Genomic DNA, 21,375 nt, shown 5'->3' with positions numbered 1-21,375 from the left:
GGTGCTCGGGGCGCAGGAGGCCGCAGAGCGCGGTGCTCGGGCCCAAGCGCTTCCGGAGCCCGAGCCCGCTCCCTGCGCTCAGCGCGGGCGGGCGCTGCTGCTCCCGCAGCGGCCGCCAGAGGGCGCTCCCGCCCCCGCCCGCCCCTTCCTGCCCGGACCCAGTAGGAGGGGTTCCCGGCGGCCCCCGCGCTTGAAGACTACATCTCCCGGCGGGCACCGCGCCCCAAACGGCCGCCGGGCCCTCGTGACCACCGGGCGGCCAATCGCGCGCGGCCCGGGGCCTTTACCCGCCCCCGCCCCGCCCCGCGGTGCGTCCGCGATCCGAGCGCTCTAAGATGGCGGCGGTGGAGCCGGTGAGTGCCGCGTTCCCGTCTCCCGCCCGCCTTTCCTTTGCCTTCCTCCCACCGCATCCTTATCTCTTCCTCCTCGTCGGGGCGCCGCTCCGCCGGCCGCGACGAGCGGGGGCGCGGCGGGGGCCCGGCGCGGCGGGCAGGAGGGCGGGCAGGGTGGCCATGTTGGTTCCCGCCGCCGCGGCGAGCCGGGCGGCGAGGGGCGGCTCCTCCGGCGGCGGGCAGGGGCCGCGTTCCCGGCACGCCGTGCCCCGGAGGCCCCGGGGAGAGGCACGGCCGTGAGGGAGCGCGGGGTCGGTAAATCACGGGTGCGCTCCTGGGGCAGCCGCGACAGCAGCCCGGTTGGTGAGACTCGGCAGACGGAATCGTCTTTGCCAGGTTGTGTCATCTTTCATTTGAGAGTTTGGGATTGTTTAATTTTTTCAGACCTTTCATGATAATGCAGTGTTTCTTTTTGTTTTTTCCAGGTGATAAGTTATGTTCATGGTATTATGCTCGGTGTTACAAACGTAGCCCCAGCCTGCACTTCCATAATGAGCTGGAGCAGCTGGAAGTGATCCAAGTACAGTTGTTATTCTAATCCCACATGATTGTGTATCATGAGGAGAGGACAGCAGAAGACTCTGTTAGGGTTACAAGAAAACACAGTTAAAGAGGGCTGGTGTCTTGCTGCTGTGCACACCAGCTGTGGCTAAATAACCAGTGTGCTGTTTGGGGAGGCTTTGTAACATTAGACCAAGGAAAACCAAGTTTGACAATCAGTGGCTTTATATAAAGACTAATTTTGCCCTTTTGTGTAAGGCACACTGATTTTTCTCTTAATGCTTTTCTTCTGTGAACCAAACCCCATTTTTTAAATCTATGAGGAAGAGATTGAAGTAGATCAGCATTTATAAATTGCATTGCAGCTCTGTACAGGGAGCGTGTCAGTGATTAAGAGTGCAAGACAGACCATCAGCAGCACCCTTCCCGTGTTCTTCAGCCAGTGCTAAACACTTGTTTTCACATCCAAAAGCCAATCTTTGAGTTGTTGCCCACATATCTGAAGATGAGGACTTCCTCTCAGTTCAGTGCTTTGTGGTGACTGTGGAGCTTAGTAGGAACTGCAATAGTTTGTAATACGAAGTTTAGAAATTGAAATGACTCTAAAGGCCTGGGCCTTGTGGCTTTCTTTGCTGTGCTGCTGGCACAAAAACTGCCTTTGCACCGTTTTCTCCATTAACTCCATCTGCTCATTGAGGTAGATCTGAGCCTAATGTAGCAGAAAGTAAACAATTGGTTTTGTCATGCTGTGTCCCAGCAAGATTGATTGCCCAGATCCAGTTCATCATGAGCAGTTGTGCTGAACCTTAAAAGTAGAAGATGGGGCAACACTCACAACAGTTTAAGTAATTAATGCAGTTGTTGAGTGTTCTGCAGTAGTTGCAGTGTGTTCACATTCAGGAGTCGGCTATCACCTGTGCTTGCTTATGTTCAAATTGAAGTAAATAACAAAGTCTTTGTTGATTGTCCTTGTAGGTGGCTCCCTTCTCCTGCCCCAGCCTCAAGTTAGATGTGTGTAGTGACTGAGGTCAGAGTGTTGCAGAAATGCTGCGTGCTTTGCAGCTGAACAATTTAATTGCATGTGTGGTTAGGGATTACCTCTTGATCATAGGGAGGCCTTTCTGTTGCTCACCTGCAAAATCTGGACCTGCGTTGGTAGAGGTGTCATTTGTAATGCTTTCCTGGTGGGAGAGGGAGAATGTGTCTTGGGAAATGAAAATACAACTGAGTATGGCTCGGCTTTTGTGTTCTTTTAATACAGACTTCTACTAAGATCAGTGGTGTTTCTAATACTGTCATGGTTTCAGAAGTAGTGTACATTGAAAGTCTTAAGAGGCTTGAAAAATGTTTTGGATTGTTAACAAATACAGAAACTTGAGAGTTCTGTAGAGTCCATAACAGTTGTCAAAAAAGCAAGACTCTTTTATCTAAATACAGAGCAATTGCACAGTGGCTTACTTCTCCACTGTAGGGAGGACATAAACCTTTGCAACACTGACAAGTTAAAATTCTCACTTTTTCTTGTGATGTCTAGGTTTTTCTTTTAAAAATATTCAGATTAATTTTTGAGACTATGCAGAAGTGTCACCTGTTAGAATGCTCATACAGCCTTTGAGGATTAAATGTGATCAAGTAAAACCACACATGCAAAAGTCCACAACAAAACCAGTAGTAATGCTTTAGTAAACAATCATTTACCAAAGGTGACTTTAAAATGTATCTGCACAAAGCCTGTAACTTCTAGGTGTGTAGAAATCTAATCCCTCATTGTGCAAATTGGAAATGGCATCATGATTCTTTTGTATTTTTGCTTAACAACAGTTATTGTCATAAGTGCAATTCTTGTAAATTTAACTCCCTTTTTTTTAGCCTACAACAGTGACATTTCACTTATCTGTAATTTGGAAAATGCTTGTTTGAGAAGGTAATCATATATAGGTGGGAATCAAAACTTTATTTAAGTGAAACTATTATCTCAAGGGGTTACAAACACAGTGGTGTAGGACCTTAAAATTCTGGAAAGTTCATAATAGCTCCTAAAATTCAATGTAGGCTGAAAGGTATTTATTTTGCATTATTTGCAGACAGGTGGCATGTAAGTTTAATTCAACTTCAGACTTGCTCTTGTTGCTGGGCATTTCTGCTGTAGAAGTCAGTGACCTGCTCTGCTTGAAGTCAGTATAGCATTAAACTGCAGCATTGTGAGCACAGTTGCTTGCTCATTGCATTTTCTGAAATTAACCAGGATAGATGTACCTTTCATGCTGTTTTATAATTGAGAATATTTATCATAAGCTTTTGGATTGTAAATTACATTTGGGTGAGTATGGAGTTTCCTCTAAGAGGAGTATATTGCACATCTTGTTAAGTTTTTGAGATAAACACTTTTCTGAAAGCCATTTTAAATAATTACATTTCACACAGCATATAAAATACCAAACTTATTTCAGAGAAATGCATAAAAATAGCGTATGAAATCAAGCTGTGTTTTACTGGTACTACCTGCAGGTGTGGAGGTACGTGGGAAACTTTGTGATGGAAAATGTGTCCCTTTTGGCAGCTTTGTAAAGATTAGTTTGAATTTTGAGGAGAGAGAGGGGAGCATTAAATAAGGGATGTTGGTAGAGTGCCTGCATTGTGAAAGAGAAATGCAGACTTTAAATGTGAATTAATGTGACTTTTTCCTCAGATAAATTTTTTACTTTTGAAATATTCTATAGTCAAGGATAAACTTGAGTTTAGAAACTGTTTATTATCTTGCAGTAGTCCTTGTTTCTTGCAGTTAAACCTGTTCCTGTACGGGACACTGGCGTTAGGAAGGTGTGAGTGAGTGATGTGCAGATGTAAGTGTGCTGTAACACGACTGTTGTTAGTGGCCTTCGTGTGCCAGTTGTCCTTGAATTCTCTATAGTGCATGTAAGGCAGAAAAGTTTTAGCTGTTTAAGTCTTTTTTTTTTTTTTTTTAAATAGAGGTCTGTTTCTTTTGTGCTCTGTGCTGTTCATCAGATAACCTGTATGTATGACATCCTGTGCAGTCACTGGGCATACCAGGAGTACATCCAGTACTTTTTCTTTGAAGACCTCTCTTGATCATTCATACATTCTACATTAAATTCTTTTCTGAAGATCGAATGTGTTGTAAATTTTCAGCAGATATGAAATTCTCTGTTGAACCAGAGACTCAGTATACTTGGGAAACATGGAGGTCTTTTGTGTAGGAGTGTTTGGGGGAGACTAGAGACTTTTTGTTCTTTGAATCATCTGAACTGTTCTCCCCTGCAGTTTTCTTGTCTGAGTGCCTTAGAACTGGCAGAATGTTATATGTGGAGACTCATCCCATGGGTAGATTTTGTGTTCCAGTAGCAAAGGCAGCAGCAGAGTGCAGACTGGGGTAAGAGGTGTTAGCACAAGGGGAACTTGCTTAGGCAGCTACAGAAACCACAAAGACACTGAGGTAGTTTGATATTCCTTGTAGGCTGTTTGCTAATGCTAGTTTGTGAGTTAAATGGTGAAAATCTGATGGGCATTTTCGAGTGTATATAACCCATTTTGCAGAAATCAAGAGGACTGTAAATAGTCTTTGTATCTTTTAAATCTGAGGTGATATTTCCTAGAAAACCTTTGACCATGGAGGAAGTATGTGACTTTTTTACTTGGTCTTTTATTCCTGTTCTCCTGTACGTGTGTTGCACTTCTGTTGTAAAGTGAGGGGACATCACTCAGTTAAAGTCAGGTTTCATGCTTGTGTTCTAATAGTGATTGCCTTTCTAAAGATCTGTGGTGTTCTAAGTGTAATGATGAATGCAGTTAGGATAGTTGATCTCTCTTATATCTTGCTGTGTCACAAGTAGAAGTCCTTTCTTTGTCCTGGTGTCTGGAAATCTGCTTCACACTTTTAAATTGATAACAGGTGGCTCTTAGTACCTCTCTTCTAGTTGCTATTACATGTACTACGTATTATTTTTACCACTCTACACTCCTTCTTTAGAGTTGTGTGTCAAATCATCCCTTGGCTTGTTTCCTTACAAGATGTCATAATTGCTTGTGGGTGTGCTTTAATCTTTTTTTTATTTTTGTCCAGCATGTTTTGAAATAAATAGCTCTTGAATTTTGTGCCTTGGAAGGTATCCTCACTGTAGTGTCGTAGCAGTTACGCACAAGACACGTAAGGACCAGCAGATAGTAGAAATTGTTTTTCCCAAGACATCAGGTAAATGGGGCATGCAGTTTCCTTCTTTTGGAAACCCTAAACAAGAAGGTGAAAACTCCAGAATGTAACTTATTTTGATTTAATGCGAGAAGACTTTGGAAAGCCTCTTCCACTAATTCTCTTAGCCTTCACCAAGAGCACGTAATAGTGCCAGGTTATGTCCTTTTGGGCAATAATTGTTGCACTCCAACTGGACTTGCTAAACAACTTCTGTAGACAGCTAATGACATGAATGTGGTTTGGGCAGCATCTGAAAGCCCTTGGTAAAACCTAGTCAAGCTGCTTGTTCTCCTTAATAAACAAACCTGATGAAGCAGTTTTTATTGCAAGTGCTTTGTTTCCTGTCCTGGTGACGTGCACACTTTTCTTGGATATGTTTGTCATTATGTGCTGTGGAGAAAGAGTAAATAGCACTAATTAAATTTGCAAGTGTCCGAATCCAAGTAATTGTAGAAACACAGAGTCATTAAATGCTGAGTAGGCAAATGTTTCGTGGACTTCTGCAGGCTGATTCCTACATCAAAAACCATGTGGGTGGTGAATGAATGTCACTTAATTGTGTGCTGTCTTTGTATGAGAAGTGGGATTGGCCCTGTGAAGCTTTCCAGTTTATCTGGTAATACTACCCTATTTTATTACTTATATTTTAAAAGCAGCAAACTCAGTGGTTACTTAGTGTATAGAGTCAATTTTAGGTTAAAGAATACATTAGTTATGAGCAGTGGTAAAGTGTTATGAAGGGTTTTAAACAAAGTAGTCCAGGGACTCCAGGTGGAGTCAGTCTGACTTTGGTTAATGGTGTTGCAATTGCAGGGTTCCGTGCGGTGAGTTGCTAAAATGTGGACATTAATTCATGTGGCATTTATAGAATAGAATTGTATGCAGTTTCTTGTAGAATTTCTTGGATATCAGGACTTTAAATACCAGTTAACAAACTTATATAGTTTCTATTTGACTAATAACAAGAAGTGCTTTGATATAGAAACATTTCATTTTGGTACTCAGAGCAGTGAGGTAAAGGTAAGATGAAAGGAAAGAGGAGCTGATAGTGATTAACCAGCCAAAAATTAAAATGCTTATTTTTCTGTTTTCCTTGATGGCTGTGGGAAACAGAAGTAAGTGAAAATAAGCTGGTTTAGGCTTCTCTCTGTGGCCAGCCAGAAATAATGTTCTTTAATAACAAGTTTTGTGTGTAGGCCTGTAGCTATCCTTGGTGGGGCAGCCTGCTGCTGAAAAAAAGTCTCTTCTGGTGGCATAGTTTTTGAGGGGAGTGGCACAGCCCTGGGTCAGGGTCATAGTTGCGTGGGCCTTGGAGCTGAGCTGTCATTCTCTTGTTTTGGACAGGAGCTTGGATAATGGTTAGTCTGATTTTCATGAATGCCATGTAGCTTTCAGAACATCTAAAAGGATTTGATAATGTGGTGGCTTAGGTAAAGTGCATGTGCTGAGTCAGATGTCTTCTGACATGTCTTTTGTTGTCCAAAAACAGAATTTCATGTAATTGTGTGAAGGATGATTATCAGTGTACCAGGCAGGTGTTGAGGCTCGTTGCATTTTTCTTTTTGTCTGAATGTGCTACCTTAATCCTTTCTAATGTAGTCTTTTGTTAGAAGTTATGAAACAATTTAGCCCTGCATGTGCTCAGTGGCTTTGTATTGATTCTTCCATTTTATGTAGTTGTGATAATTCTGGAAGAGTGACCAGGGAGACTTTGGGATTAGCTCTTTGTATGTTGAAAGCTAGTTGCTGAGCAAACACGAGATTCTCAGCTGAAATTGTTTTTGGCAGATGCTCTGCATCTGCATTGAGCAAGAGTGAGTCTGTTTGAAGTTAAAATTCCTAGTGTAATAGCATTTGTAAATCAGTTGTGAATATTAGATGTCACAGCTGCAGAGTATTATGACTGAAAGCAGGCTGTATCACAAAACCTAGTGCTATTCCAGAGTATCAGCAGAATATTTCTTATTGTATTTGCACATGTAACTTTTCTGAATTTTGTAGTTAGAAGCCCCTGAAGGAACCACACTTAAATTTTAGTTGTCTATACTTTTTCCTTTTTAATACAATACAGATAATGTGGAGGAGGAACTATTGAAGTGCTTCCTTGGTGAATAGTACAGTTTCTGTGCACTTTCTGTCTTGACTTGTTCAGTGGGATGGTTTTGTGTGATTAAAGATGAATGATACCAAAAATAAGTGGGGGTAACACTAGAAATTCTATTCCAGATAGAATTTGAAGAACTTACTATGTTTTTTTGAAGGTCTGCTTAGCTTTTTATAGTATTGCACTGGAGGGGATGTGACAAATTTTTCAACACTGTGCTTCTGTGGGTTTGTTAGTGATGATCCCTTTGGGAGATCCTCAGAAGGCATTTAGTTTTATTTCGAGGAAGGGAATTGTGCTATTGTACTGTGTAAATCAAAGCACTGGCCAAGTGCTCCTGTTAGATCTTGACATGTCAGTCTCTTCACTGTGAATGCAGGTGCATGTGAGTGTTCTGAAATGTCATGAGGTGTTTTTCTAGGTGGGCTGTTAAACTAAAGCATAGTATCATGCTTAATAATGCTACATTCATTGATAATTGCTACATTTTCATTGATAATGAAGAGAAAATCCCTGTTAAGACAGATCTTCAGGTGTTATCCAGGAGAGTTTGCCAGCTGGGTCTGTGAGGATTGAACAGTGTTATCATTTCAAATCCACTTTTCAACAGCTTTGGTGTGATAAATGTATGTGGAAGTCTGGAGTAAACTGTTCCATTAATTAAGTTGCTTAACATTATTTAATTCACTCCTGTGTTATTTTTTTCTGTTAAAACCACAAAATGTAAATTAATTTTTAAATACTACTCTTATATTGCCACATTTGGAAACATCTAGAGTCTTTGAGTTTGCTGTACTTGGAAAAAGCACTTCAGTAATATAAATAAAAGCCTTCTCGGGGTCAGCTGTATAGGCAATTTGTGTTAGCTGTTGGGAAGGAGCTACGGTCCTCATTCTGTGTTTCTGTAATACTGTAGCATGGATTGCAGGTTGGGGAGGGATAGTGGTAACTGGCAGGGATACCTGGCCTCACAATAAAGTTTTGTATTCCCTGGTTTGAAGGAAAGGCATTAGAATTTCAAATCTGACACAGTGACTTCTCAAAATGAATGACAAGCCTGAGGGGGTTTGCATGCAAAGAGAATAAAATTTACTACTTTGTGTTAAAGTATATTTAACATTTCTAGAGCTGTCTCTAGAAAGTTGACGAATAACTCTTGAAGTCAATCTAATACATACTAAACCAGTAGTGCATTTATTTCAGTTGGAAATTTGAGAACTGATGAGTGTTCAAATTCTGCTGTTTGGTTCATGATGATGTTGCAAATACGGAGATAACTGTGCACTGGCTTGGCTTCTAGCTGCTTGCAGTAGCTGATTTTAGATCTGTGAATTTTAGTTGTATCTTCTACTTGTATGAATAGATTTTTTTAAAATAACAGAGCCTGTACACCTGTTTCAAATGATGCTGTCAGAAACTGATAAAAATAATTTTCATTCTGAAGTTACTATTCTCTGAATTTATTTTAGATGTGCATATTCTAGATAACATAGATGGCATGTTTCTAAAACAGCACTCAAAACTATTTCAAAATTAGACAAGTATGTATAGCAAACCATTTTGGTGACGAATTACATAGGAAGCAAATCACTGAACAGCAGCATGCAAATTCCTGCAGTTAGTGTTTATTGTAAGACCTGTTCAGATGTTGAAGAATAAAGGGATACAAATTGTGCTTTCATTATGGGATTTGGGCCCACAATCAAGATAAATTATAGAAACTCTTCGCTTCACCCTTTCTGAAGTAACTTTGGAGAACTAAATTACCTCAATAAAAATTGAGAAGGAATGTATTAATAACTCCTTTCTTCAAACAGGAAACCACTCCCAACCCCCAACCTGCAGAAGAGGAGAAAACTGAGCCAGCACCTAGTCAGGAGGTTGCCAGTCCTGAACAGTATATTAAACATCCACTACAAAACAGGTAAATGGTACAGAAACTGATAGAAAAATGCCTGTGGCTTTGCAGCTCGTGTTGACTTTATATTCTCTAGCAGTCTTTTGAGAATTCTCAGTGGTTTTTTGAAGATTTTTGCAGTGGGGTTGCAGAGAGTTGGATCCAGATGTTAATATTTAGAATTTTCTTCAGATAATGCAGTTACAGAAGCTGAGAATCTTGGCAAATTTTAAAATGCATCCGGGTACTTTGAAAGAGCATGACTTTGCTTTTAGTTGGAGGCAGACAGAGCTTTTGTTGATTTTGTCTGGTGTATTTTAAGAGGCTGACGCTGAGGTGAAGCTGCTGCCCACTAGAGCTGGGAAACCTTGCATTCTGCCTTGTACTTGGTTAAGTAATTAAGGTGCTGGTGGTAAAAACTTGTAGTTAAAATTATATTTCAAAGTTAGAAATTCAAACCCTCTTAGAGCTTGAAAAAGACCAGCTTGGAAGTAATTTTCTCCAAGTGAGCTGATGAGTTACTGTGGAATGCTCAGTACTTACTGTTGGCAGGTACCTTTTACCAAGTGATGCCTTACTCTTTTTCTAACTTTTGAGCAAGTGTGGAAAACACTGGTTCCCTGTAGTGCTATGCTGCATGTATCCCATTTTCCTTGTTGTCTTTTCAGCTTCCATCTTCCTTCTCTTCTAAATACCTTGACTAAATTGATGCTAACAGTTCTTTGCAGGTGTTAGTGAGGCCATTACTAGAATGGAGTAAACTTTTAAAACTAGGTTTGAAATGTCAGAAAGGGTCTCAAAACAACAGATTGACACCTAGTGACTTAAAGCTCTCTGCTCAGAGAAGATAAATATAGCCTAGTGCTAACCTGAGTTATTTCAACACTGCTGAAATGATCAGAGTGGAAAAAAACCCTAACTATTTGATTAAATGCCTCATTAGGTATCCTTTTCCAGCATTTTAAATTGCTGTAATGATGCTTTTTAGATTCAGAAAGAGCATCTTTGTGTGAAAGGTTCAATTCTGTCTTGATATTTGTACTCAGCAGAGATGATTTTTTTTTTTATTCAGTCTCATCTTTATATATGCTAATTTAAAAACTTGAGACAATCAATTTGTGGGGATTGTGGTGGTTGCCATTAGTAAGCTTAATGCAGCTTGCTTTTTAAAATTTATGCTTTCCTAGTATGTGAGTGCTTGAGAAGCTTTCATGTCATACATAGCTTTGGAGTGATCTAATTTGCTTATGTAACCTTTACAAGGAAATTACTGGCCAGGGAGCCCAGTTTGAATCGTTGGTGTTGTTTTAGACCATCATCAGTTGTTTGTGGTAGGGGATTGCAGTTCAGCAGTGACAGCAAAGAGAAACATCTGAAGTTTAGAGTCTTAAAAGAATTGCAAAGCTATTGAAAATATTTGCCTAATGGATTGATAAAGTCTGCCACTATTCTTGTAATGAAAGCACAAACATTGTTAGTCTGTAAAGAATTGATCATGTAGCTTATTGATGAAAACTGACTTCCATGGTCATAATAAGGTTTGCAATTAGTTTGAATGTAACAATAGAAATAATTACATTTTTAATATACTTTAATTTCTGTGGTTTTATTTTATTCTCCTTTAGATGGGCACTCTGGTTTTTTAAAAATGACAAGAGCAAAACTTGGCAAGCAAATCTTCGTCTTATCTCAAAGTTCGATACTGTTGAGGATTTTTGGGCGTAAGTAAAGATTTTTCAATCTTCACAGTAATTTTGGGATTTGTTGGCAAAACTTAGGTCCAAGTCAAAAAACCTATAAAGTACTCCATTGACTGCAAATTTTTGTGTGTAATCTGAAATATTTGCAAAATTGAAAGTGAAGACTGTTGAAGAAAATGCAAATGGAGAAGTACTTCATCCTTTAAATGCACATTGTCTTGCTGAAACACTGCAACACAGCTTATATTCATGTGTATGTGACAGACATGTAGAACATTTAATTTGTGCAGCAGCTATCTCATAGTAACATGAACCTGTAAATTCTGGTGGCCAACTGATTGCCACTTCCATGGCCCCACATTTTCCTTCTTGATTAAATTGACCACTGGCTCATGTTGCATGTTCAAGAGTGCCTGTGTCTGGAGTGTGGAGTTGAGACTCATGCAGATGAATGGCATTCTTGAAAAAAATTTCTTAGCAGTTACAGAAGAAATGACCTTCATTTGAAGTTGAAGGTCTGTGAGAGGGGTTAGGCTCCAACAGCAAAAAAAAGCCCCTGAAGGGGGGCCTGTGCTTTCCAAACACTTGCTTCAATCAAGATTTTACCTGCCATAATGCTAAAATGTGGAGAAAATGCAAGTGCTGTGAAATTGAGAGTGAAAAAAAAGCATTGTATGTTTGATCTTAGTGTTTCATGCTACATTGAGTGGTTGGGTTCTTATTTTGTTGCATACTTTTTTTGGATGCGATCCCTGTGGAGGGAGATGGGGTCTGAGTGTAGTAACAGGACCCATCAGTGATCCATTAGCACAAGGAGGAAAAATGGTTCTGCCTTTTCAGTAACTTTATTGGTGCAGTCCTGAGAGGGAATGGGATTCTGGGCTCGTACCCAGCATTCCCATTCCGACTGTGGGGATGACTGCAAACTGTGCTTCACTCAGCTGACAGTGGTGGGTATGTGATGGGCAGCTGAGTTGTTTGAAACTCACTACTGAAGTTGGTTAAGGGTAAGTTTTTGAGCTTCTATAACCAAGATAGTCTTGGTAATTAAAAAGTGCATAATCTAGATGTCTGCAGTGAAGGTATAAAATCAGCCACCAGCAGTTAAGTTACACCTCCTTTGTGGCTGGAGTGGGAAATAAGTGTGTTGTTTTGGGTAGAAAATCTCAGTGTCAAGCTAAACTTAAAAGAGGTAAACTGTTAAATTTGTAACTGGTGTTACAAATTCCTGTGCTTGATTTCTCATTGTTAGAACATCACAGTAATCAGTTTTCTTTTTGATGCTGAATTATGCCTTGATAGTAGTTGGTCTTGGGCTACAGGTTGTTGTAATATGTTCAGGTCTCCTTCTGAAGTCTGACCTGTTAGGGGTGGAAAAAAGGCATCTATCTCCTTGTTTGAGGAGATGACACTATGTACTCCTTTGATTGTTTTTCTGAATTGCACAGTTGTAAATTTAATTCTGAATATACATTTTATTGTCTGTCATCTGTTCTTGTCTTTTGAGTCCTTGATTTGAATTATGAGGCCGACAGCATTCATACCTAGAGTGCTGTATCAAATAGCAAGGTTGAGCATTTCTCCTAAAAAAAATTTCTCAGCAGTATGAGTAGCCCTAGAAATAGAAACAGTTATCCTTATTCCATTAATGCACTGAATACTCTTGGCCACAGAGCCTGCTGCCCTAAAAGCTCAGTAATTTATGTTCGAATAACTTTGAACTTCAGTTCTAAACCTTAGAACTAGGTTTAAAAGAAGCATTTAAACCTGGTTTAAAAACAGTTGTGGAGTTCCTATTCCATTCTGCTGCTTTAAACCAAGAGCATCTTAATACTGATACTTTTATATTGTTAAAAAGTACTTAAGAAATAGGGTTGCTTCTGAAATATCTTTATTGCTCCTTAATTTTTGGGCTTTGTTTGGTCATAGGTCTTAAATTCTTTAAGAATTTTGTACCTCAAAACAATGCTTAGTTTCTAATCCTGCTTTTTTCCCTCCAATAGTTTATACAACCATATCCAGCTCTCTAGTAATTTAATGCCTGGTTGTGACTACTCGCTCTTTAAGGTAGGCTTGCTAACGTTTTTTTCTTCAGTTAAGGATGTTGATGGATGATTTCCTGACTAAGCAAGACACTATCCAAATATTTCACTTAAGGCATTTAGGAACATGGTTGGGTATGTCATAAAGGTGTTAATTTTTTTGAGCAAGTCCCAAACATTGTCTGAAAATCAGGTTGTCACTACTTCTGAAATTTTAAGTACTTGCTTTAACACATTAGACAGTCAGTTTTAATCTGTGACTCTGTTAGTGTTTGTTTTACATGAGATGTTTGTGCAAACAATTAAGTGTAAATTTTGCTAATCTGCAAGGTTTTCCAGCTCTGTCACTTGATGTGAAATGAGTTTAAATGCCTGTGGGAGACAGCTGTGTTGCTCAGTGTTCCTTATGGGTGTACTGCTAGCCAGATGCACAGTACTGCTATTAATTTTTATACTACCAGGTAAATGCTGTATTACTTAAGCATGAAATAGAAAAGTGCACCAAACATGGACAATAAGAAAATGCTGAGGAAGTGTCCAGACTAGTGAATAGGGAAAGTTACATGAAATCATGCCTCAGCTGGGGTGGAGATCTGAATTGGGGCTCTAGGTCAAATCCTAACCTCTTGGTAGTGCTTCTATCATGCAGCTTCCTTTTGGGATTCCAGCACCCAGATTAGTCCCTGAAGTGGTGGTGCCTGGTTCCTCCTTTGCTCATAAAATGTAGCTGCAGGCTGGGGCTCCTCTGCAGCCTGTGTGCACTGTTTGTAGACCCAGCTGTGCAGCTTCATGTAGTGAAGAGGTTCTGCTGCTTGGGTTTGGAAAGGTAATGGTGTTCTAGGTGACTGAGCAAGCTTACTAGAATTTTAAGAAGCTGTAGGCCCTTCAGAGATTTGGATATCTATGGATAATGCTTGTATTTTTTACATCAATCCTTAATTTGTGTTTTAAGTACATGTATCTGTTCTGTGTTTGCTTGTCTTCAAGCAGTAATAATTATATAACTTCATGGAACAGGTATAGAGTTGGCAACTGTTTCATGTTTCTGGGCAATCTCTTACTGCTGTCCTTCAGTTGTGACCTCTTAAGAGGTCCTCTTAAAGGTGATGAAGTAGTTTAAGCTCTGCAGCTGCCAGTGAGGGTGTTACATTTAAAGTGAGATGACACCACTCCATCCTGCATGTTGAACACTTAGTTTTCAGCCATAAGTTTTGTTGTGCAATTCTTAGTGGACAGTTCTTAACAGAATTCCTCTGTCCAGACAATGACTTATTTTTTAATGACTTTCTGAAGTGCAGCATAGCTGGTTGATACAGGAGCAGTAGCTGGCTGCTTTGCTGTATCAGCACATGCAGAATCATTTAATTCAGTGCAGGGCCACTGGCAAAATGCGAATCAGATCTTGCTTTGGAAAAGGGCATCTTGATTTTTTTTTTTCCCCCCCTCTCCCCAGCAATGAAAATCCTCCTATTTTTGCCTTGTATATGAAGGTAGTCGTTGAGAGAGACTGCCAAAGGTGTCTATTTCAGTGAAATAATCTGTATGCATGAGTGAAGCACTTGGCTGATCTTGCACTGAGTGCAAGACATAAAATAAGGACTCCAGATAAAATTAGCTGCTACGTTCTGGTTTCATGCAGGGCGAAGCAGGTGGTTTTCTTTGCCTGTTGCCTTAGGATTTTTTTTTATGTTATATGTAGCTAAGACTTTTTGCCTGGACTGTGATGCTTCTGTAAAACTAAAAATTCACTGGAGTATGCACTTGTTGTTTTGGAAGTTTGATATTAGTGTGAGACAGTATTTCAGGACATTCTGGTGTGTGTCTTAAACTGTACACTTCTCTCTTAACTAACTGTTCCAGTTACCACTGGACTTTTGGTGGCTCTTTAGGAGAAAGAGATGGAGTCTGATTTAACTTGTGGCCTTTCTTTGCAGGATGGGATTGAACCCATGTGGGAAGATGAAAAGAACAAGCGAGGAGGCCGATGGCTAATTACACTAAACAAGCAGCAGAGACGAAGTGACCTTGATCGCTTCTGGCTAGAGACAGTAAGCACCAGTGGCAGCTCAGGAGTCTTATGTTTGTGTGAAAGTACATTTAACTGGTTTGATATTTGTGTGCTATGCTATTATCACTTCTTGGCAGCAGAGTGTCCTGTAGAGTTTTATTGACAGGCTGTATTTAAAAAATGGTTTTTTTTCAATAGTGATCTTCATGTGGGTTTATTCTGTCTTAATACTTCCTTGTAACAGGCAGCAACAGGGTGAGTTCTGTAGGACAGATTATGCTTTTCCCATGTCATTACTGTTGAACTACTGTGAAAATAATGCAACTTGCTGGTTCAGTTGATAAAACAATTTGTTTTACAAATACTTTTTTAAAAAGTGAATAGAGTTTTCAGGTTTTGGCTTTGTTGTCACTTCTTGGCAGCAGAGTGTCCTGTAGAGTTTTATTGACAGGCTGTATTTAAAAATTTTTTTTTTTTCAATAGTGATCTTCATGTGGGTTTATTCTGTCTTAATACTTCCTTGTAACAGGCAGCAATAGGGTGAGTTCTGTAGGACAGATTAAGCTTTTCCTATGTAATGCACAGAACATTACTGTTGAACTACTGTGAAAATAATGCAACTTGCTGGTTCAGTTGATAAAACAATTTGTTTTACAAATACTTTTTTAAAAAGTGAATAGAGTTTTCAGGTTTTGGCTTTGTTGAACAAGGTACTTTCAGATTTACTTTTTTCTTTCTGTATTTGTCTTAATGCTGGGGTAGGCAATAATAGCACATTCATCTTGTATATACACACCATAAAAATACTTCTTTTTTCCATTGCTCTTATCTCTTTGGAATAGAATTGAATGGTAAATGTATTTCTAGTGTGGATTGCAGTAAATGTATCACAGAAATGTGTTGTCTAGGAACTGACTCAGAATAGCCTAAGACAGTCTAGTGCGGTCTGGGATTTAGGGGCATGGATTGCAGACAGGACAAATCATAGCAGTCTTGGCAAATCTCTATCTTTAGTCCTTGTTTTTGTAGGAGGCAAGGAGTATTGCACCCCTTTGAAAGGGAGAAATGGCCTTCAGAATCAAAGCAGAGGTGTCCAAAATATCAGAACTTTGAGGATCTTTGCAGTCACTGTAGTTGTGATTTGAAGAGGGCATTACAGTACCGGGCAGTGTGACTGCACTTGAGCAAATGAACATCCTGCTGCAGATACTTGGCCTAATGCATGTGTGAGTCCTGACTGCTAATAGCCATGACATATGGCTTGGAAACATGTAGATAGACTGTGCAAACTGAAGGCTAGAGGGCTCTGCTTTTTGCTTAGCAGTGAGCAATGGCACAGAGCCCAAATACCCAGGTGACTGTGATATGTGCCCTAAAACAACCCTGTCACTTCTAATTCCAGTAATTATGTACAACCAGTTTTCTGCAATAGAAATCAAAGTCTTTATAACTCCTGTTTAGAACAAAGTTTTATTATAATTATATTATCTTAACTGTGAACTAAACTTCATTTGAGACGTTTTTCCCTGTTGTGCAACACTCATGAAAAATGTACCTGAGTAGTGTTTACTGAGCATGGTAATCATCTTGGCTTGCATGTGAACTAAGGCAGTTGATCGATACTTTACATGTTTGTGTGTGGTTTGATCTCAACCATTTATGGCTTGAATTACTCTGAGTGTGTGCAGCCTGCAGTTGGGTGTAACATTTAAAGCATGTTTAGTTGTACCTGATTTATTTATTAGCACACTTTGTCCTTTTTGCATTTCCTTGAGTAAGCCAGCCCTTGGGGGTCTGATGGGTACTGGAAGACCTGCTTTGTTTGAGAAATTGCAAACATGTTGAATTTCCAGATGTTATAAGTGATATCAGAAAACTGACATAGCCACAGTGTATTTAATGTACTGTGCAAGTGAAGGAAACAAGTGTCCATTTGCAGATTCAGTGTGCAGAAAGATTTTTTTTTTTTCTTTAATTCAGCATGGTCTAGGCGAATCTGTCTCAAGCACAAAAAACTATTAGGTCTGAATATCAGGATTGCTTGTTTTACAAGTAGCAAGCTGAAGATTTTAAATACCACTCTCACAGTTAGCATGTTGCATGGGGCTGTGACCCTGCTCGCTCTGATGCTCCTGGCCAATTCCAAGCTTCACTGCTAGAAACCTGGGAGGAAGAATCTTGTGTTACTTGTGCACCTGCATTGGTGCATTGTATTAAACCCACTTCAGAGTTTATAGAAATGCTGAAGCTTCCTGTGTCGACAGCACTTAGTGTCTGGCTGCAGTCAGATTTACTTCTTAATTGATAGACTTCAGCATGGAAATGAAACCTTACCTACCTGATGTGGCACAAATAGTCCTTAACAGACTCTTCCTAGGTAATGGATATGAACACCTAAAATTTCAGATTGGTCCATCTATGTTAAGTGTACTGTAGAAGGAAGAATACAGTGCTTTAATTCTTCTCTTGTTTTGGATTGGGAGGATGGGGTGGAAGGCAGCACTGTGGAAATGATCAGCTGTGTCAGAACTTGCGGCAGGTGGCAGAGGAGGAGGAATGGGAAATTCAGACTAGAAGGAAGATACCCTACTGGAGGATGTTCACTTGTAATATTTGGAACTTGAAGAAGACACTGTGATAAATAGAAAGTGATTGTTGTATGGCAAGTGGCTGTAGGCAGTAAAATGTGTTCCTCAGTCCTTGTGTACGCTGAGTGCTTGCCTACAGAGCAGGATTCTGACTCTGAACTGCTTTCTCTTTCACAGCTGCTGTGCCTTATTGGGGAGTCATTCGATGACTACAGTGATGATGTGTGTGGTGCTGTTGTTAATGTTAGAACTAAGGGTGATAAAATAGCAATATGGACAACGGAATGTGAAAACAGGGATGCTGTTACGCATATAGGGTAAGTAACGTGCTCGGCGCCTCGGCTGTATGGAGTGTAACCATGCATGTAAAGCCAGTTAGCTTGATAGAGGAGGCATTTCAGGCAAGTGGAGCCTGAGCAGAGCTGTATCCCAAGCTTAAGTAACTGTGTAAATTGTGTTCAGTTCTTCATTTCTAAACTACACTGAAGGTAGTGCTGCAGTACAGAGCAGTTAGTAACAGATGCCCATACACAAATCTTGGCAAAAATTCTCATTTCACAATGAGACATTGTAATTAACAACTGTAGGTAATGTGCAATCTGTTCCAGCCTGACAGTTTGTAAAGGTGGGTGCTCGGTAAGAGTAGAGCATTGATACAGGTTTTTTCCAGGAAAGTGTTGCTTACAAGTAAGACTGGAAAGGAAAGGTGCTGCAAGTCTTAAGCACAGAAGGATGTACGCAAATTTGGGGGGCGTGGGGGGGGGGGGGGAAGGGGGTGGGCAAGGTGGGGGGGGGGGGGGGGGGGGGGTGTGGGAAAGCTCTACAGTGATATGCTGTGAAACTCCACAGGCGTTTCCCTACGTTTTGGCTCTGTTTAAGTAGAGATGAAGCAATCCTGTGATTTGTGGGTTATTTGACCTGCATGCTGTAGTCTTCAAGTAAAGCAACAGTAGTTATCTCAGATTGAGTCTGTGCTATGGAAAATGCATGTTGTGCTTTAGTGTGTAGGAAGTATTGCTAATTACACAGTTACTATTACACAATTATGTGATTAAAATTACTCATTACACAAGTATTTATTGGATTCTGTAGTAGTGATGCTTCGGAATAACTTGCTGTTAAATTTGTCATTGTAGGCCATTTACCTTATGCAAACCAATGAAAATATTTATCTTCCTGACTTAGTGCATCTGTCTTAAGCCAAACTTGAACTGTCAGGCATAGCAGATTACTCTTTTCACTACCTGGTGACTCTTTTGACACATGCCTTTTTTTGGGCCTTATAAATCTGTGTGCCTTCTACTAACAATTTTATTATACAGTCATATTTCCAGGCTTCAGTGGTAAGTGTTTAATAATAAACACGCAAATGTATGGTATTCATCTTCTGCTACCACAGTGTTGCAATAAATCTAGTAGGCATCAGACAGCATTTTAGAATGGTATTAACCATTAACTAAGGAGTTGACTCCTTTAGAGAACTGTGAAAAAGTTAAGATTTTTGCAAACTGACACAAGTACCAAGGTAAGTTACATTGCCTGCTTGCTCCAGTATTACCCTAACCATAGACAGGAGTGGCCATTAGTGACTTGCATCTCACTCTGTGCTAAGGAGCACTGTGTGTGTGTTTGTGTTTAAGGCAGGTGCTGCTGCTTCTTCCTCTTAAGACATAAGATCCAAGGTGGTTTTTCTTAAAGCTTCTTGGGTAAGGTGCCTGTAATGAGGTCTGTGGGAGTCTGCTTTCTATCAGTAGTTAAAAGAAAGACAGCAACTCTCTGCAGCCATCATGTGTGGGGTGATTAGAACTCACTGTTCCAGGGGATTGCTGTTTTCTTTGGTTCAGGTGACTTTATCATCTCAGTAGTTCTGGAATTGTGAACTATGAGTTCTACATAGCTGTGTTGTTTCTCTATATGGAAATACAGCTTTGTGGTTTAATGATGCTCACATGAATGCAGAATAGAGTGCCTCTGTTTTGCATTTATTTAGGCCTGTTAATTATTTTGTGGAAGAGCATGTCCTATTATATGTGGTAAGTAATTTTACAAAACTTTAGGTGGGTTTTAGATGCATTACACTAGAAAAATCATATTTCAAGTCCTTTATCTGAGAAATTGTTTCTAAATAGGCAACTCTTTTTTTAATGTTGCCCGCAGATCTTAAAAGCAGGTGTCCTGATACTAATTCCTTCCTAAGGACTTTGCTTAAACTGTTGTTTTATTTCTTTTCCTCTCCAGGAGAGTATACAAGGAAAGATTAGGACTTCCTCCAAAGATAGTGATTGGTTATCAGTCCCATGCAGACACAGCTACTAAGAGCGGCTCCACCACTAAAAATAGGTTTGTTGTTTAAGACGACACCTTCTGAGTATTCTTTCATAGGAGACTGCGTCAAGCAATCGAGATTGGGAGCTGAACCAAAGCCTCTTCAAAAGCAGAGTGGACTACATTTAAATTTGATTTCCATCTAAATGTTGCTAAGATTTGTGAGAAGTCTCATTCGCCTTTGTCTTGTACTTCTATGTTCAATTTTTCTATTTTGGCTGAAGTAACCGTTACCAATCGGAATTTTAGTACACTTCACCCCCCAGGTCCGTAAGTGTTTCTGGCCCACTCTGTAATAGCTTGGTAGAAACATTACTACTGCAAAAAAAAAATTTGTTTATCCACAGTATTCAGAAAAGAAGTTGTGTTTCTGTACCTGCAGGAAATTACTCTGTTTTACATTTGCATTGTATGCAGTAAGATTTTGCTGGTTTGGAAAAGAGTATGGTGCATACAGTTTTCTAGCAATTTTTTTATACAGCATCATCTTTGCTGTAACCTCTGCTGATGGCTGCTAGATTAATTTATTTGTTTTCCCTATTTGATAACATTAGTGATATTTTGATTTCAGTTGTTTTTGCTCATGTAACATTTGGTGAAGAATCTGGGAGTATGACAAAGGTGGAATAAACATAAATTTTGTGCATTCTTTGGTAATTTTTTGGTTTTTTTGTAACATCAGAGCTTTGCTACAGATTTATGCATTTCAGTCAAATCAGTGATCTTTTTGTGTGATTTTCTGAACGTAAATGTGGATTTTTTTTTTTAATGTAACACCATAATTTACATTCCTTACTAGAAATAGTATGTCTGTTTTTGTATCTTATGCTGTATTTTAACACTTTGTATTACTTAGGTTATTTTGCTTTGGTTAAAATGGCTCAAGTAGAAAAGCGGTCCCATTCATACTAAGACAGTGTACAAAACTGTAAATAAAATGTGTACAGTGAATTGTCTTTTAGACAACTAGATTTGTCCTTTTATTTCTCCATCTATACAGCAAGTATTTGTACCTCTCGTGACAAGGCAGTCTCTACTGTGGCTTCTATTGTAGTGTCTTCCAAGAAAGATAAAGTCTGGAGCTAGTCTGTTGAAACTTTTAATAAACCTGTTAGATAGCACCCTAAATCAAAGTGGAATTATATCCATGTGGCTAATGTTCTTTCTTAGTGGTTGGTCTAATTGATCATGGTTTGTGTTGTTTCTCTTTTGACTTGTTTTATGCCCAACCAAGAATTTTAAGGGTACACAGAAAGCTGTTTAGTTTCAGGTAGGAGCTACAGTAAAAGTGCTTCAGTGAGTGATTCTGCTCTAAGGATATAATGCATAAAGTACAAGTAGAGCATCCCAGAGACACGGCTACAAATAAAAGTATGAGTATCTAGATAGGTTGCTATTACATGTGTCTGAGTAGTTGAAGCTTTGTTTCGTTGTTTGAAAGTTACTCCAGAGAGCTGATAGTTTACTTGGAAGTTCACAGGATGGTGGAGATTTTGAGGGTCGAGTTCACTTACTTTGAGCGTAAGATGAGAGGCTTATTCTTTCCACCTCTTAGAGCAGAGCATGCAGCAAAATCAGTTCTTTATTGCTGATTTCTTGCTGGTTTTT

At 39.7% G+C, this 21,375-nt stretch overlaps 1 protein-coding gene across 2 annotated transcripts; it reads left to right on the top strand.

The window, feature by feature from the left end:
- Positions 1–231: 231 nt before the first annotated feature.
- EIF4E (eukaryotic translation initiation factor 4E) lies at positions 232–20,718 on the top strand. Of its 2 annotated transcripts, none has more exons than XM_041424462.1 (7): positions 232–353; positions 9,025–9,131; positions 10,730–10,825; positions 12,808–12,871; positions 14,781–14,894; positions 17,620–17,759; positions 19,681–20,718. In XM_041424462.1, exons 1-7 carry the CDS (start codon positions 336–338, stop codon positions 19,793–19,795), a joined length of 654 nt encoding a protein of 217 aa, XP_041280396.1. In that variant the 5' UTR covers positions 232–335; the 3' UTR covers positions 19,796–20,718. The 2 variants fall into 2 exon arrangements, with proteins under 2 accessions (XP_041280396.1, XP_041280397.1); XM_041424463.1 differs by lacking the exon at positions 232–353 and adding an exon at positions 587–728.
- The last annotated feature ends 657 nt before the right edge of the window (positions 20,719–21,375 follow it).

This window comes from Onychostruthus taczanowskii, unplaced genomic scaffold (assembly GCF_017590055.1).
Source record: "Onychostruthus taczanowskii isolate IOZ18803 unplaced genomic scaffold, ASM1759005v1 scaffold82, whole genome shotgun sequence".
NCBI classification, from domain to species: domain Eukaryota; kingdom Metazoa; phylum Chordata; class Aves; order Passeriformes; family Passeridae; genus Onychostruthus; species Onychostruthus taczanowskii.
Note: the sequence above shows the minus strand (reverse complement) of the source record. Positions and strands in the feature narration are given on the sequence as shown.

Bases quoted from the DNA above. Each gene is read 5' to 3' on its own strand.
- EIF4E (XM_041424462.1), top strand. The intron at 14,895-17,619 runs GTAAGCACCAGT...TCTCTTTCACAG, and splicing joins ATCGCTTCTGGCTAGAGACA to CTGCTGTGCCTTATTGGGGA. The intron at 17,760-19,680 runs GTAAGTAACGTG...TTTCCTCTCCAG, and splicing joins GATGCTGTTACGCATATAGG to GAGAGTATACAAGGAAAGAT.